The 18,457-nt window shown below is 42.6% G+C and overlaps 1 protein-coding gene across 3 annotated transcripts; it reads right to left on the reverse strand.

Moving 5' to 3' along the window:
• Positions 1–496: 496 nt before the first annotated feature.
• Positions 497–12,233, reverse strand: dy (transmembrane protein dusky). 3 transcript variants are annotated; one of them, XM_089474242.1, is made up of 5 exons: positions 11,676–12,233; positions 11,249–11,534; positions 8,240–8,592; positions 3,149–3,527; positions 497–3,091 (listed from the first exon to the last, which is right to left on the reverse strand). In XM_089474242.1, the coding sequence occupies exons 3-5, from the start codon at positions 8,417–8,419 to the stop codon at positions 1,491–1,493; spliced, it is 2,160 nt and encodes a 719-aa protein (XP_089330368.1). In that variant the 5' UTR covers positions 8,420–8,592; positions 11,249–11,534; positions 11,676–12,233; the 3' UTR covers positions 497–1,490. The 3 variants fall into 3 exon arrangements, with proteins under 3 accessions (XP_089330368.1, XP_089330367.1, XP_017869606.2); XM_089474241.1 differs by having other exon boundaries at positions 11,249–11,575; XM_018014117.2 differs by having other exon boundaries at positions 11,249–12,233.
• Between the last annotated feature and the right edge of the window lie 6,224 nt (positions 12,234–18,457).

Genomic DNA, 18,457 nt, shown 5'->3' on the forward strand with positions numbered 1-18,457 from the left:
AGACTGAAGCAGAAGTTAGATAATCAGAGAGAGGGGGAGAAAGAAAAAGAGAACGAGAGAGAGAAAGAGGGCGTGGGTATACCAAAATCGATAATTAAGCTGGACAAATAAATTTAATAGAGCAAGTTTAGTTGTATACGCTCTATAAATATTGTAAAGTGATGATCTCATTTTTATTTGAATACACTTCAACGGATAGTATGACCAAAAATCTCTGAAACTGGAGCATATAAAAACAACAAATTAATGAAATATTCCAAGTCTTTGTGTGTGTGTGGTTTTTTTTTTTATAATTATCGTTTATTGGTCTTGCTCGTATATAGATGCAAAGCTGTATTTGTAATTCGTACATTTCGTAAGTAAGTAAATAGATATGATTTGATATGAAGGTTATGTAAGTGCTCGTACACTCCGGCAATTGTGTTATTCATCTAAGGAATTCGATTAGATTTGTAATATGTATTTGTTTTTATTATTATTTTTTTGTTATTGATGATTTACTGAACATTTCTGTTAGCTTAGTTTCCTTCTCTACAATTAAAGTAAAAGTAAAAAAAAAAAAAAAAAAAAAATACTCATCGTAAACAAATTGGATGTGGGATGCGGGTGCCAACTAGATGGTACGATAAATCAATAGATAAATCAATAAATAAAATCAATAAATAAATCAATAAATAAGTATATAAATATAAATATATTTTAAATTAACAAGATGCAATCAAGGTTCGAAGGATCGACGGATCGACGGATCTATGGAGTCAAAAAATCGAATCAAGTTCGGAGCTTAGACTAAGTTTAAAGCACTTAAAATATTTAGTGACTAATTGAAATACACACACACACACACACACCCAAGCGCACGCATGCACGCACGTACACACGTGTATGTATATGTATGTGTGTGTGTGTATATAGGTATAAGCATATTGTAAGCATAAATGTTAAGAATAGTCCTAGAGAGAGTATGCTAATGTTAAAGTTAACAGCGAGCTTAACAGCTCCTGTTAACTGCAAACGAAACAAGCTCAGACAGTACAGTAAGAGGAAGAGACAGCGAGTGAGGAAGAGACGGACAGAGAGAAAGAGCGTTGCCAGACTGGGCATAAGTATTTGAACTGTGAGCATTGGCTTAGCACCGATTTAAAATAGAACCTAGGCTTAAATAAACTAGAGCATATATTTTAAATTGTGTTAAATCTGATTTTTGTTTTGTTTTTCAATTAACCGACCACCAACAGAGAGAGAGAGAGACAGAGAGAGAGGGGGAGAAAGAGTAAGCAAGTTGTGGAAACAGATAGAGAGAGAGAGAGAGACCTGGGTAGAGGCGGGCGTGAGCCCAGTTAACGGGCATTATGTAATTATTGTTATTTAACTAACGCTTTAGACAATTAGCTAGTTGCATGGCCTAAACTAGTGCAATCTGAAATGCTTTTGGGGTATTTCGTGGGAGTGTTTGTGTATGGTTGCGATATACGAGAGACGCGTTGCGCTCATGATAGCGATCGCTTCTTGGAGAGCGTGCCCGCCAGTGCCTCGGGCGGCGATGGCAGGTGGATGACGGGCAGTGGGCCGGCGGCCAGCTGTGGATTCGTGAAGGCGACGGCGCGCTCCTTGGCCGCGAAGCTGGAGAAGGGTCGCAGACGGACGTACAACACGGCGGAGATTAGGCACGATGTGACCAGAATGCCCAGCAGCACGATCAGCGTAATGGCAAAGCCCGGCGTAGTCATGCAAATGAGTCCCTCCTCGCGCAGCGGAAAGACCATTGTCTGGGGCAAAGTGGTGCTGCTGTTGTTGCCGGCACCGGCAGCCGCCTGTTCGTCAATGGCAAAGGTCAGATCGCCGGAGGAGACCACCTTGATGATGCGATTGAGACCCACTTGCTCCGTGGAGTCGGCCACGGCACGAGCACGTCGCTGGACGCGTCGCTCATCCCGTCGCTTGCCGATCGCACTGGCCACATGATACGCGTCGCCATGCAGCTGGGGCGGTGGTCCGTACTGGGACTCGGGTCCCACCTGCAGATGGTGAACGTCCTGGAGATTGGTCTCGGCACTGCACTGGTCCGGGCAATGGTAGCGACAGATCTGTATGGTGCACTGGAAGTGCACCTCCATCGAATCGGGAAACTTGAAGGCCTGGAAGTGGGCGTACGACAGCACCGAGGCGGAGGCACCGAAGTTCTTGATCTTGGTGAAGCGCGACATTAGCTTGGGACGGGTGACACAGCCGCGCTGATCCACCAGCTGGATGGGCGCCCGCTTGCCGTCGTGGGCAACACAGTTGCGCACCAGCATATCGAACTTCGAGTCGTCGTCCTTGATGGCCAACACCATGGTCATCGTTTGTCCGATCTTCACCAGTCCCGACACCTCGGACGCCCACGGTCCCTTGCCCACCTGGATTTGCATCCAGCAGCCGACATTGTCGCCAGCGAAATCGGCACGCACCACGTCCAGCATGTCCACCGGGAAGGGGCGGAAGGTCACGCTCTTCTCGTACTGATCGTGCCAGGTGCAGCGCAGCTTGCGCGCCTGATCCCACACCTCCTGCACCTGCGGATCGTACTGGATGACAATGATGTTCTCGAAGTAGGTGCCAGCACCGGCGCTGCCGGCGGCATCGTGGCCATAGCCCTGATTGTAGTTGTCCGTGTTGCCGGCGGTGCCGCACTCGTGCAGTCCAATGTCGAAGCTGGCCGAGCTGCGGCCCAGGCCGGAGGGCAGGTGCACGCAGTTGATGTTGCTGTAGTGCCCCTTGGAGAAGACGATGCCATTGAAGGGCTTATCGAATTGGACAAACACCTTCATGCCGTTCTTCTCGCACTTCACGTCCAGCGAGACGATCTTGGGCATGTCCTGGACGGGCGAGGCCCAGATCTCATTGTTGCTGGAGGCGCCCACGCTGAGATCGGCCAGCGATGGCACCTGCTGCACCTGCACCTGTTGCACCTGCTGCTGCTGTGAGGGGGGCAGGGCCAGTGGTCGCTGCGGTGCCGGCGGCGGTGGTCCCTTGTAGAACTGGGCGCCGGGCGGCGGTGGCGGTCCGAAGGGCTGGCCAAAGCTCATCGGGATGTTCTGATGATTGTTGCCTGTGGGACGAAAGGGGATTTACGCTACAGCCAAAGCGGATGTGGACAACAACTTACTGCGGGCCGGGCCCAGGCCGAGGCTCAGGCTGAGTCCAGGTGGCGCCTGTGGCAGACCATTGTGGGGGTAATGCACCTGCACCTTGGGCATGGAAACGGATTGCTGTTGTTGGAGTTGTTGCTGCTGCTGCTGTTGTTGCTGTTGCTGCTGCTGGTGTTGCTGCTGTTGTTGGTGTTGTTGGTGTTGGTGTTGCTGCTGCTGTTGCTGTTGCTGTTGTTGCTGTTGCTGCTGCTGCTGCTGCAATTCCTGTTCCGATTCGAGCGCCATTTGGTCCACCTCATTGTCTTGCTCGTTCAGGCCAAGGGAGAGCTCATCGTTGCCGCCGCCGCCAGAGATCGCCTTCACCACCTCGACCTCATCCGCGCATATCAAGGCGAGCTGTGCAAAACAAACAAGAAAATGGGTCACAAGAGCACAAGAAGAAGAACAGCAGTAGTATTAGTAGCAGTAGTAGAAGAAGAAGCAACAATGTTGCTAGCTTGCTTTAATGAGCTCCACACAAACACACACACAGAGACACACACAGACACGGAGACAGATAGACACAGTCTCGGCAAGAATTTCAACTAAGTACAATGGGAGCAGAGTCACATGTCGCATGCCAATTGCCAATTGGCAACTGTTGTTGGCGAATGGCGGATGCGACTAGCGATTCAATTGCATAAGGAAAGCCAACAACAACAGTAACAACAACAACAACAACAGCAATGGCAATGGCAAGCAACAAAAGAAAACTGCGCCAAGTGTAACAAATTTCACTTTTTTTGTTGTCGTTGCTGTTGTTGTGATTGTTGTTGTTGTTCTTTCTACTTATTAGCCATCTCCAGCGACCCAATTGGCCCCGCAAATCCGTCTTGGCCAAAAACGATGTCAAGGCTAGAAAACGGGAACCGGATGAGCAGAGCTCGCAATTTTCAAATACCTTAGCACAGTGCACAGCACGTAAGGCATCTGGGTTTCGTCGACTCGGTTCGAGTGCCGTTAATTACTCAGCGCGGATCAGTCAGAGATTCTGCTGGGGAATCCATTCAATGGCGAGGCCAACTATCAGCCTACTCTTGTAGCACTATATAGGGCACTATTGTAACGATATTATTTAGATTTACACTAATGATGGCCCCAGACTGAAGGTGACGCCGGGAAATCTATTGAAATCCATGTCGATTCGAGTTGAAGCAACTGAGCTTGGGGATTAAGTGAAGTCTTAGATAAGATGATAAGAGACATCTGAGTTTGCTTAAGCTGGTCTTAAGATGTTTAAGCAAATTTTGATTAGTAAATTTCAAAGGACTTTATTTTCTATTAAGATTATATGGATTATGACTGGCTTTGGTTAGATTATTTTAGACTTTTCTTTAATTTCGAAAGCTTTTTAAGCTATTTTTAGAATGTTGTGAACTGAATATAAACATATGTATAATGAATATGAATATCTTAACATGAATGCAGAACATTTTTTTTAATTAATAAAATTTAAAAATAAATTAAATAAAAAGTGGGTTAACATTTCTTTGAGATTTTTTTTTATTTATGTTTTTTTTTTTTTTTGAGGTATTAAAATGATTTTTAAAATTTTTGTATTGGTTTCAATCTTTTAGAATTTTCGAAATTTCATTTTTTTTTTAACATTCACAAAAAAATCTAAATAAATGTTATTAAGTGGAGCTGAATAATTTTTAAAAAATATTCTTAATTTTTTAAAATCTAAATTTAAATCCTTAAAAAAACTCAATTGACATAATTTTATTTTTAAAATTTAATTTATGTTTTTTAAATTCAAATTTAAAGTTTGTATGCAATTCATCAAATATAATAAACAATTTTTCTTTAGTTGTCCATTTATTTAGAATTGTCAAAATTTAAATAAAAATTTTCCTTTCTAATAACAAAAAGTATAATAAAATATTCCTAAGATATTTTCAGTTAAATTAGTTAACTAAAAAAAAATTAATGAATCAAAAATGTATAAAAAATGCAGTTTTCAGATTTTTTTAAAAATTTCCCCAAGTCTTTACCAGAATTTTCCAAATTGAAGCTTAAATTTTGTATATTATTTTTCCTCCTATCAGCTAGAGACTGAGAGAAAGAGCGAGAGAGAGCAAGAGAGGGATAGAGATAGATAGACAGGTGGCAGACGAGACAGTCTATGTGGCCAGCTGCCAGCCGAGACCCAAGCATTTTCTTTGGTCCAAACTGTGCCGCGGGCCCAAAACAACTTTCACCCGGCTGCAGCCGCAGCAGCAATCGCAGTCGCAGCCGCAGAGGCAGAGGCAGCATCAGCAGCAGCCGCAGCGAACAGCTTCCAATGGGGATGTCACATAATCAGCGCGACGTGGCATCCTGTGCCAATCCTGTTTAAGGTAGAAAGTGATGATGCCCATGCGGCAGACGACACACACACATACACAATCACACACACACTCATACGCTGAGATAAATTGGCAAACGAGTTCCCAAAACAAATTCTAAAAATATCAAAAAACCAAAAAACCAAAAAAAATGAAGATTTTTGCATGCCAAGTCCGCGGCTTGGACGTGATTTGGAGCACTCCATGGGCGATGGCTATGAATAACAAAGAGGAAGACAAGTGCTGGGTGTAACAAAGGGGGGGCGTCAGAGAGGGGAGAGACTAACATTTCGCTTTTACAGATTTTGAGATGCGCGTGAGCCGGTTCCGCAATGCGCTAGAACGATGCGCAGCGGCAGCGACGGAGGCAGAGGCAGCGGCAGCGACGGAGGCCGGCAGGCGGGGATGTCTGTGAAAAGGGGCGAGGGGGAGCTGCTAGCGCCTGCGTTAATAGAAATGTGTGCCAAGTTTTCCATTTTGGCGACGGGCAATGCGCAAAATGCCCAGCGACAATAACAGCAACAACAACAACAACAACAACAAAGTCGTGAGCAGCAGCTGCTGCTGCTGCTGCTGCTGCTAATGCGACAGCTAATGATGCGGCAGCCGGAGCTGAAGACGGAACCAAAGCCAGAGCCAAAGCCAAAGCCAGAGCCAGAGCCAGTGCCAATGCCGGCTGTTGTTGTTAATCTTGACCTCGACCAATGCTGAAATGTCGAGTTTTGCTGTCTGGCTCCGGGTTCGAATCGCAGTCTGGCAGAGCGAGAGAAAGTAAATGTGAAAAAGTCGCAGCTAGCAGCAGCAGCAGCCGCAGCAGCTTCTCTCTGTCCAGAGCATGCGAAAATCTTTTGTCTTCTTTTTTCTTCTACCATTTTTTTTTTTTTTTTTTTGGCAGCAGACAAAAACCTGGACAAGATCTGGCCGATGGTTCAAAGTTGAACGCAACGAGGCTGGGAAAAAAATGAAAATTTTGGAAGAAGAAAACAAATATCGAAGCGAAAAGGAAGAGTTTTCCTTTGTTGTTGTTGTTGTTGTGGCAGCAGTCGTGCCAAAGGAAAGGGAAATCAGCTTCGAGTCCATGATTCAATTGTGTCATAGGCAGCGCGGAATGAGGCACAGGGAATGTTGAATGGGAGTTGAGGTGTGGGGAAAACGGAATGGGGGAGTGAGGAACTGGGAATGAGGAATGGTCAATGGTCAACGCGATATGGGAGAACGGAATATGGGCTACGAGCAATGGGAAAGGGTTAGGTGAAGTGGAAGTGGGAGAACGGAAACTGTGTGCGCTAGGAATAAGGAATGAAGTATAGAGAACGAGAAACGGGAAACGGGAAATGAGGCAAGTGAATGGTCAAACTAGGAGCACGAAATGAAGAATGAGAAACGAGAAACTGAGAACTACGAATTAAGAATGAGAAGCTACCATTGGGAACTAAGAAGGAGGAATGTGGAAAATTGTGAGTAACGAGAAATAAATGCCGAGAAGGGAATGAGGAGGAATGAGGTGCTGGAAGTGGGCAACATAAACTGAGCAATGAGGAACGATTAGGAATTATGGATCAGAAAGGAAACCAAGGAACGAGGAACTATTAGGGCGAAAAAATGAAATATTAATAATAAAGGGCGACGAACAAGCAATTAGAAATCAGGAATGTGGAATAGAGAGCGAAGGTAAGATATTGGGGAATCAGAATCAAAGCAATGAGGAACTAGACAAAGTGCGATGAAGTTAATAAGAAGTAGACAATGGGAAGTGAGGTAGTATATGGTGAGCTGAACAAGAGAAATGAGGAATGTAAAACTAATGATAGATAGACATATCGTATGCATTATGCATTATCTAAAGTTCCATTTTATATCATGGAGAGCTTATAATCTTGAGCTTAATTTTCATAGCAAGATAAGTCGGACTATGTATATGTATGTATATAGACATATATGGAAGTATTTGTAGGACCAATAAGCTTTTGTACTTATACAATATATAATAATAGAATATTATTTTTATAAATAACTTTATAATCCTTTTTTTTCCAAATGGTTATCGAAATTGTTCTAAAATGCAGCTGATATAACTCCTAGAAGGTAGCAAGATCTATAGTAATTATATGAGAAATCCCTTGAAGATAAAGTTATAGACATGGTCATTATCCATTGAAATTGCAAAAGTAGAATTAATACTAGTAATATCTAATAGTTATCTATATGTTTTCTCTGAGATGTGAAGAGAGGTTGAAGACAAAGTTAAGTAAAACTTAATATATAACATGATTTACATATATGTATGTATATATTACATATATAATAATAATAATTGATCAACATCTATGTTTCGTAAGCTCATAATGCTGCCTACTACGTATATCTATATATCGATCTATCAACTCGATTGTCTGTTTGCATATCAAATTTGTAGTGGCATTTGGTATTTTATCTAAATCCAAATCGGATTACTAGATTATAGATAAGTGGAAAGCACAAGATACCTCTGCTGCTCCTGCCGTGGCTATCTTTTGATCTTTGCAGCTACTTTAGAGCGTGTTAAGTTGCAAATCTCTTTCACTTTACACACAGATGCGCTGATCGATAATTATCGAAATTGCAAATTGTTGTTGTTATATGGCTTTAATAGATTTAAATGATGTGTGTGTGTGTTTAGCAGTTTAAAAGAAGCTTATGTTGTCTGTTATTGTTGTTGTTGTTATTGTTGTTATTGTTGTTGTTGCTGTTGTTGTTGCTCACCTGCAGTGAAAGGAAGATGATAAGCGGCAGCCAAATCTTTTTGATCCCCAGACGTTGTCGACAGCTATGGCAGCGCATTTGTTGTTGTTGCTTTAGTTGTTGCTGTTGTTGTTGCATTAAGTTATTTGGCTGTTGCTGCTGCTGCTGCTGTTGCTGTGAGTGTTGCTGTTGTCGCTGCATGTTGTTGCTAGCTGGCACGTTGTTTATTATTATTGTTGTTGTTTGTTTGCTGTTTGTTGTTGTTGTTGTTGCTGTTGCTGTTGTCGTTGTTTGTTGTTAATGTGCATAAATTGCAATTAATACGTTATTTTTGCTGTCATGTGCGCGCTTTTGGCTGTTGTCGCTGTCGCTGCCTGCAATATATTGTTGTTGGAAAGCAAATGAAATGAAATGTGACAAGCGGTTAGAAATATAGAAGCAACAGCAACAGCAACAGCAGCAGCAGCAGACACAGCGGCAACAGTTGTTGAAACACTAGAAAGTGTTTACTTGATTGCTTTTCACATGTGGCTGTTGTGTATGTTGCTGCTGTCGGTGTGTTTGTGTGTTGCTGTTGTTGTTGTTGTTGCTGTTGTTGTTGTTGCTAGCATCATTATTTGATTATTGGCATTTTCGCTTTCAGCTGAGGCTTTGTCTGTTAATTATCAATTTATTGCTATTAATTTCGCGGCTGGAAATGCCGCCGCTTGACTGATTGACTGATTGACTGTTTGATTGACTGATTCGTTTGATTGATTTGACATTTATTCATTGATTCACATCGATTTCTCCTCCGACTACACCACGCCCTCCCCCCTCCCATACACCTGTTTGACTCTCACTTACAACAGGTACTTAGTGACCAACTGCCCAGCTGCCCCGCTGCCACGCCCTTCCAATTGAAAGCCCAAAACTGTGCATTGGGCAAACGAATTGAAGAACAAAAAGACAACAACCAAAATACATTAAACAGCGACAAGTGACAGGCTGCAAGCTGAGAAAAAAGAAGAAGCATCAGCAGCAGCGGCTCGTCTTTTTTTTTTTTGTCTTTCTTTTTAATGACAACTTATTCACCTGGTCAGGTGGCTTGCTGGAGGTGAAATGTGTTAATAATGTGTTCCATCAGCCAAGTGGGTCAACGTCAACAGGCCCAAGACAAATACGAGTCGAGCAATTAGAAAACTCAAGACTGACAAACTGCAAAACTCGAAACTGAAGAGTCTAGAGTGAAGTCTGCAGAAGACTGAAGACTGAAGACGGGAGACTGCAGACTGAAGACAGGCTACTTTCAGTAGACCAGAAATAAGTGGCAGGCAGTCCAAGTGAAAGAGAAATAGGGTGGGGGCAGAGAGGGGGCGAGAGAGGCAGAGAGCGAGAGAGAGAGAGAGTGAGGCTAGGGCCATAGAGATAAACATAACCCCATATAAAATCTAATGAATCAGTCAACTTGGCGCAGACACAGATCTTTTTTTGGATAAAGCACCAAGTACTCTGATCATATATCATCCTCATATCATATATCTGTCATGTGTATCATCATTCAAATGTTTCACTAACATTGAAACTCTCATCAATTTCAAAATTTGATATTTTTATAGTTTTATCTCTGGTAATATATATTATTATTATCTTTTATATTATTATTATCTTTTATCTATATACTTATAGTGTTTCAAAATAATTGGAGAAAAAGTGAATTTTATACGTATGTATATAAGCAATATATTTAAGATACTAGCATATCGTGGCCATAAGATCTGAAGTGAACCTTTTTTAAAGTCTTTGAGTACAATTTAGGAGAAAAATATATTTGTATATAAGATTCCTAAATATATGGTAATATATGTATACATAGAGAACATATCTGCAGCATTCTAGTACATATTATCTTTCAAACAAAAAAAATTAAATATTTTTACAAACAATTCGTTATGTGGGACTATCTTGTATCTGAATTAACTGAATATTATTCTTTATAAATACGTAATTTATGAAAACTAATAAATTCTTAAGTCCTATAGCTCATATATTTCATTACAAATATATACGAGTGTGAAGATATCAAATAGCTAAACGATATGAGATTCTTCTATGTATGTATATATGTTTATAGGAAGAATAGGAAAAAAGAAGTAAAAGCGGATGTGAATTTTCGCTTTTATAAAATTTCATATATATCCATATCGCATTCTAGATAAGATTCCATATAATATTCTGTTCAATTGAAAGAATTCGATAATGTTTCTACACTGATTTTGAGACATTTTGATCTTGATACGTGATAAACCATTCTAGTATTTAAACGCAACATTTAAGACACTATAAATATATATACGAGTACTCTTATGCATATATGCTCAGATTAGTTAGATGACATAGAATCAAATGATTGCTTATGCAGGACATCAATAAGGAAAATATACTACTATAGTAACATTTACTTAATAGTCCTGTAGTCTCATAAATCCTTTATTCCAATATTTTAATCTCATATAAATATATAAAATATATGTAAATATCTTGCTATATTTAGACAATCATGATCTATATAATAATTTTTTTACTAGAACACTTTGTCTTTCATTGATTGATGATTGATAAAATGATTGTTAGATTGATTGCTAAATTCATTGATTGATTGATTAATTGAATGACCGATTGATGTACAATAATATCACGGCCTTATTCCTAACCAGTACTAGCTACATGTTTAACATTAAAATTGAGTTGGGGTTCAATTGATCAATCAAGGTCAATCCTTGGAAACTTCAATTCACAATTGATGGATTAAGCCATGCAAATTTTAGAGTTTAATTTAAATTAAGTTTGTATACAGTTTAAGCGACATTCAAATTGTCGAGCTATGACAAGATTGATGCTAAGTGAGTTCATCAATCAAATTGATTGAGGCTACAAATTTCAGACTGAAGCCCAGCTGTATGGCAACTTCTGTTTGTGTATTTGTGTATGTATATAGGTACGTATGTGTGTATGTATGTGTGTGTGTGTGTGCGTGTGCACAACACTTACCTACGCCTTGGACCAATTCCAAGAGCTGAGCAATTCCAATTTTGATGCAATGCCGAACAACAGGATGTGCTCGATGCGACTTTCGAAAGCAGTTGCTGTTGTGCGTTGCTATTGTTGCAGTTGCTGCTGCTGTTGTTGTTGTTGTTGCTGCTGCTGCTGCTGGCAGTTGCAGTTGCACTTATTGTTGTTGTCAATGCCGCAAATTGCCTCAAATTGAAGCTCGTATTGTTTGCTGTTATTGTTGTTGTTGTTGTTGCAGTTCGACTAGCACGCGGACAATCAACAACTGTTGCAGGCGCGCGAACACACAATACAAAAAAAAAAAGTCTAACAAAAAGAGTCAACAGAAAAAAAAAATTGAAATTATTTAATAACAAAAAAAAACAAGGATACGCGCGCTTTGGCACACACACGCACACACACATACACAGAGGAGCACAGGAGTGTTGTTGCTGCTGCTTCTTCTTGTTTGTTTGAAAAAAAAAATGTAAATGTTGCACTTGGCCAAAACAAATACAAATTTATTGTTGGCTTTCGTTTTGTTTTTCGTATTTTTGTGGGTTTTCAATTACAATTTGTGTTTTTTTTTTTTTTAAATATTTTTTTTTTTTTTTTCTTTCTGTTTAGTGAATATTGGTTGTGTCTGCTGCTAAGGCTGCTGCAGCGGTTGGCGGCAAGCGTTGTGGTTGAAAACGCGTCTGGTTCGCGCCGTGGTTAAGCGCCGAATGCTGCATCCACCTGCTTTCTCGCAGCGAAACACTTCGCATGCGCAACGGCGCCGACAACCACGAGCCAAGCAGCGCAGCGAGCAGAGAGCCGTTGCTGTTGTTGTTGCTGTTGTTGTTGTCGTTGCTGCTGCTGCCGTTGTAGGTATTGCTGTAGGTATTGATGTTGCTGTTGCTGCTATTGTTGCTGTTGCTGCTGCTGTTGCTGCTGCCGTTGTTGATGGCGAAATTTCTTCTTTTCATTGATAGACAGCAGCAAAAAGTAAGATACTGAGACACGAATACAAATACGGTGTTGCGGTATCGGTATCGGTATCGCTATCGGTATCGACTTAGCCGGCTGCTGCAGCAATTGTTGCTGCTGCTGCTTCTGCTGCTGTTGCTGCTGCTGCTGCTGTTGCTGTTGCCGCTGCTGTTGCTCGTGGCATGCGTTTGTTGTCAGCGCTGATCGGTTTCCCCATTCGTCTGTTTGTTTATACCGGGCAGACGGGGCAACTTTCAGTTGCAGACGCATCGCATTGGACAAGTCCTAAAAAACTGTTTGCACTTTCTATGCACCGCACCAACAGCCGCACCACCAACACCACACACAATTGCCATTGCCATTGCAGTTGCAGTTGCCGTTGCAGTTGCAGTTGAAGATGCAGATGCTCTTTTTCCTTGGCTTGTGTTCAATTCGTGGCTTGTGGGCGCACCAAATGCCCTTCTGGGTGGCTATTGGTCAGTTGTTGCTGCTGTTGTTGTTGTTGTTGTTGTTGTTTTTCTTTATCCATTGCTCCGATTGCTACTACTGTTGCTGCTGCTTGGGCGACACCGCTGACTGCCCTAATAACAGCAACATTATCTGCTGCTGCCGGTTTGCTGTTGGTTTTTGTGTGTGTTATGCTGCTGAAATACTGAAATGCTGAAATGCTTAATCGATTGTTCCACTTTTCCGTGAAATATTTGCGCATTTGATTTACTTTAGCTTTGTGCACTTCACCAGCCTCAATTGCCGTCGTCCAGTCTTCACTGTACTTGCTCCGGTTGCGTATGAATTGATGTGTCGCACAGTGGTCCCACATGAAGTGAGCGGCACTGGAAACTGATATGAAATAATTGATTGATTGATATGCTTGATTGATCGTGCCTGCTAAATAACTAACTGATGGATATTTACTACTTCTGATTGATCTCGATTGATTGCTTAGATAAAATGGACTATTTGATAGACTCCAACTAAGATGGGTTGGTTGATAAACCAAATGACTGAGTGAGGAAATCAGAGATTGATTGTCCGATTGACTTACGTAACTGATATGCCTATTGATTGACCGATTGACTTCAACTGATAGCCTTATCAATTGTCAAAATCATGTGACTGACCGACAAATTGAGTGATTGATTGGTTAGTTGATTGACCACTTGATTGATGGACTTATTGAATGACGCAATAAATGTGTCAATCATTTGATTTGCAAATAAAATAACAAGTTTATTGTTGATTGTTTGACTGCTTGATTGACAGAATAGCTTATAGACTGATTATGTGACTGACGGAGGGACAAATTGACTGACTGATTGATTGGGTTATTGATTGACTGATTGATTGACAGCTTGACTGTCAGACTAATTGAGTGACAAAATGATTTGATTGACTGACTGGCAACTGACAAGCTGATTGAATAGTCGAATGATTGACTGAGTGATCGACCGTCTGAGTGGTAGACTAATTTAATGAATAAATGACTGATAAATAGTCTCAATTGTTTGCCAGAGTAATTATTCATTGATTGATTGATCAACACATAGTTTAATCAAGCCCTTTTACATCATATTTATATTTTTAGCTAGATACAAATTTGTGACACTGTAAAGTCTAAAACCAAAATGATGAAAATTATGATAAAATGTATGAGTTTTGTAATAGATCGATTTTTGAACAAATTGATTGATTTACTTATTGTAATTCATAAACCTTTAGCATAGATAATAATATGGCCAAAGCTAGTCGCAGCTACAAACCCGGACCCGCATCAATTGAATAGTTGCGGAGCTTAGCTACCGAGGATGACCAGATTCATTATGCTTATGTGTATGTGTGTGTGTGTGTGTGAGTGTGACATGTGTGTGTTTATGTGTCTGCGTGTGCGCTGCCTGAATCAGTGTTCAGCAGCGATTTCATCGCCATTTCAAGCCAAGCTGGCAGCTTCTTCTTTGCCTCCTGCTCCACAGCTGCAGCAGCTCCTCGCCGTTCGATTCCTGTTTGCTAAATATGACCAAAAAATACTTGTCTCGAAATTGGAGTAATTTCATCGCAACCTGCTGGCCAACTGGCCAACTGGGGAGGAGGGACAGACAGACAGGCGGACAGATAGCCGGACAGACAGTGGTAGAGTTCGGGCTGGCAGTTCGGTTCCGCCTGGAATTGGCAATTGGAGCCAGTCGCCACTCGCCGCTGCTGCTGCTGCTGCTGCTGCTGGGGCATTGGCGACGTCTATTGAGGCACATTAAGTAACACGCGGACGCGTCTGCCGCCTGGCTTGGAGTCGCGCCACAAAGTCTGCCAAATGTTGGACGCTTAATTATTTTGCTAGTTTTGCATATCCGAAAGAGCCAACAGCCAAAAGCTAAAGCAGAAGCAGAAGCAGAAGTAGAAGCAGAAGCAAACGTGCTCTCGCTCGTCTCATCTTTCAAAGAGGCAACAGCCGCTGCAGTTGGGCAGCAGAGCGCCAAAGGGCCTTAGGGTCTCGGTTCAGCTTCGTTGCTGGGCGCACGCCGTACGCATCTTAACTAAAAGCCCTCTCCCCCCCTCTTTCTCTCTCCCTCGCTGCCCCCCTTGATGCGCCACTCTGCTCAGATGTCTTATTAAAAGTATCTTGTTACTTTCACCAGCCGCCGACTTGAATTGCGCTTCAATTTCACACACACTCAGTTGGCGAGAAAGAGAGGGCAAACACTTGGAGCTGTTGTCGGCCAGTTGACACTGACCAAATTTGGTGGCATGCAACATGCCACATGCCACATGCCGTATGCCGTAAGCCGTAAGTTGAAAACTGTATGCCGTATGCCGTATGCCGTATGCCGTATGCCGTATGCCGTATGCTGTATGCCGTATGCCGTATGCCGTATGCCGTATGCCGTATGCCGTATGCCGTATGCCGTATGCCGTATGCCGTATGCCGTATGCCGTATGCCGTATGCCGTATGCCGTATGCCGTATGCCGTATGCCGTATGCCGTATGCCGTATGCCGTATGCCGTATGCCGTATGCCGTATGCCGTACACTTTTATGGGGATGGACAGGCAGTCGGAATAACAGATGATATCTTACAGATTGTGGGGATAGATAGTAGTAGATAAATAGGCATATTGAACTGGAAGTCCAACACTCGGACAGAAAAGCAATTAGGCAGACGGACAGATAAGCAGAAATATATTCATCGAGCGGATTGAGTGTTAATTCAAATACATATAAATATATACAGCTTATAGCATCAGCCACGCCTGCTTCTTCCTGTTACATAAATTCAAACATAGCCGTCATATCCCAAAATATAGTGTATCTAAAAACGAAAACTCTGTTGGATTACAATGATAAACGTGATGTTCATATTTTGTATTTTTGTTTTTCGGAGATTTCTGCAGTTGGTCAGGGAGTCGGTCCGGGTGGGAGCATTTGCATAGCTCACACAGCTAGAGATAATTTTCGCATGGGGCCTCCCCCTCTGCGCCCACCGATTGCTGCTGCTGCTGCTGCTGTTGTGGCCCTGTGGTAAAGCCGATGAAGCGATGAGCGCCCAGTTAAATCCTCTTTGCCACGCCAGGTTTCTAGCCAGCTATTTGGGTCGCTCTCACAATTTATTAGTTTAGTTTTCATTGCATTGACACTTCATCATCGAGTGGCTGTCGTTTGTCATCTGCCGCAAAACAGTTGCATGTTGTTGTTGTTGCTGTTGTTGTTTGTTATCGTTGTTGTTGTTGTTGCTGCTGCTGCTGCTGCTGCTGCTGCTGCTGTTTGTTGTTGTTGGTAGCTGCAAATAACCTTTGGGCTGGCTGCAATCGGTCGCATGTGTCCATTATTGCCAGGTTACAAGGTGGCAACTGCAACTGCAACTGCAACTGCAGCCAAAGTGAAAACGACACAAAACAAGCAACAACAAATGACAACAAACAGCAACAACAACAACAACAACAACAACGACAACGACAAAAAGCCAAGAAACAGTAGCAGCGGCTGCCATTAAGCAATGAGAAGACACTTATATTTTTTAACCATTGCAGCTCGGGCGGAAGGTTAGCGAGGTAGTTGGGAGTCTTAGTCGAAGTTGGACTCAGAGTGGGAGGCGGAGACGGAGACGGATTCGGAATCGGAGTCGGAGACGGAGACGGAGATTGGCCCTTTTGGTGCAGTTGGCAGTGCGCAGTGCGACGGAAATGCAGTCAAAGAATTAGGTTAAAGCTGCTGTTGCCACCATTGTAAATACCCTGTAATTGGTCACGTGTCTGGGAAGACGAGCATGCCAGACTGTTTGGATCAAATAAAGACATGCCCAAGGAGAAATAACTACACATTTCTTATCTTATTAGACTTGCTTTATCCCATATCCCTATCATCCGCTGACATTGAAGAAAATTTAGAGTTATATGTGTCTCTATTACTCTCTGTCTCTGTCTCTATCTAATACGAGTGACCTTACCTTAATGCCAATGGTAATGGTGAAGCAAATGCTAATGATGATACTTATACTAATGCTAATACTATGGATAATATTAATGCTAATAATAATGATAATGCAACTAGTAATGCTAATGCTCATGCTTATACTAAGACTAATGCTAATAATAATAATTAATATGCTAATGCTAATGCTAATGCTAATGCTAATACTAATGCTAATACTAGTGCTTATGCTACTAGTATTGCTAATACTAATGGAATTTAGAAAGACCCCAACAACCAAAAAAACAATCAGTGGAACACCACTGGAAGAGAGCGAGGCCCGTTTCACGGACCCACGGCTGGGCTTTGGCAAAAGCTCAAAAATGCAAAGGAGCCCTGTAGCGCAGGCGCCAAGAAGTGTGGAGGAAACTCCAAAAACCGCTGCCGCTGAAGTAGGTGTCCCAAACACTGTTGCAGAGGCGGTAATCTCTCCAAGGCATGAGTACATGTTGAAACTCCGGGCCGAGGAAGAGGATGCCATTCTAAAATGTCGCCAGGCGCTGCGGCGCATAAAGACCGCTGTCGCTAAACAAAAAAACATCAGTCTGGATGTTAAAAGCGGGGTATCCGACCTAGACGAACTACTCGATATCCTAGGACACTGTAGGAACTCCTGGAAGAAACTGGAAGCTGAAGCAACTAAGCAGAAGCAATTAGAGCCAGCAGCAGAGGCACGGATCTTGGAAACGGTGGAAACACCTACCATTCAAAAGAGACAAGCCCCTAGCCCCCTAGAGTCTGAGTCCGGCAAAAAACTTTGCAAGGGACAACAGAACTTGTGGCAAAAAGTCACCAGAAAAGGGACTTTGAAACAAAGAGCGGAAAAGACTACTTCGGCACCCGCAGAAAAGCCGAAAGTAGTAAAACAACCAGCAAAAAAAGAGAAGAAGAAACCTCCCCGTTCAGAAGCAGTCCTCATAAAACCTGAAAGTGGACAAAGCTACGTAGATGTTTTACGAAACATACGCAGCACAATCCAACAGGACGAAAAGGCAAACGTGAGAGGCATAAGGAAAACCCGATCCGGGGCACTCCTTGTAGAACTGAGCAGAGGGGAAAAGTTACATCCAGAACTAGTTGAAAAACTAAAGGCTACCGTTAAAAAAACAGCCACGGTAGCCGAGTTAAAGCCTACAGCGACAGTGGAGATCCGAGATCTAGACTCACTAACTGTAGAGTCTGAGGTGGCTGAGGCAGTGCGACAAGTCCTTGATAATTCATCAGTGGACTTGCGCATAAAAGTCACTGCCCCAAACAGTCGAGAGCAAGTAAGGGCCTTTGTAACTTTAGAAAGCCAATTAGCGGAGACGTTGCTGAGCTCAGACATTAAAATTGGTTTTGTCAGGGCTAGGCCCAGGATGTGTCAACCCATCCGCAGATGCTACAGATGCTTCGGGGTCGGCCATCTGCAGACCAACTGCACAGGACCGGACAGAAGTGGTGGTGGCATCTGCATTAGATGTGGTGAATCAGGTCACAAGATGAAAGACTGCAAAAAACCACCAAAATGCTGCATTTGCACGGATGCGGGGCGTACTTCTGTCGATCACATGCCGGGATCGCAGAAATGCCCAAGCACACGACAAACTACAGCAAAATGTTGAAAATTCTCCAAGGTAATCTACACCGGAGCAAAACGGCAGATGCACTTTTGACACAGATAGTAGCAGAACATGCTATAGATGTAGTGATCATCAGTGAGCAATATAAGCGAAAAGAGAACGGAGTTTGGTTAGAGGACGACACCAAGACTGCGGCCATATGGATCCCCAGTAGTAGTGG

Source organism: Drosophila arizonae, chromosome X (genome assembly GCF_054131065.1).
Source record: "Drosophila arizonae isolate 15081-1271.41 chromosome X, UAZ_ARI_1.0, whole genome shotgun sequence".
NCBI classification, from domain to species: domain Eukaryota; kingdom Metazoa; phylum Arthropoda; class Insecta; order Diptera; family Drosophilidae; genus Drosophila; species Drosophila arizonae.

What these genes read in the sequence shown, in the direction of transcription:
- dy (XM_089474242.1), bottom strand. Translation starts at nt 8,419, where the DNA reads ATGCAGCGACAACAGCAACACTCACAGCAACAGCAGCAGCAGCAGCAA. An exon ending in TCATCTTCCTTTCACTGCAG is followed by an intron (nt 3,528 to 8,239) that starts GTGAGCAACAAC and finishes TGTTTTGCACAG; the next exon opens with CTCGCCTTGATATGCGCGGA. An exon ending in CGGCCTGGGCCCGGCCCGCA is followed by an intron (nt 3,092 to 3,148) that starts GTAAGTTGTTGT and finishes TTCGTCCCACAG; the next exon opens with GCAACAATCATCAGAACATC.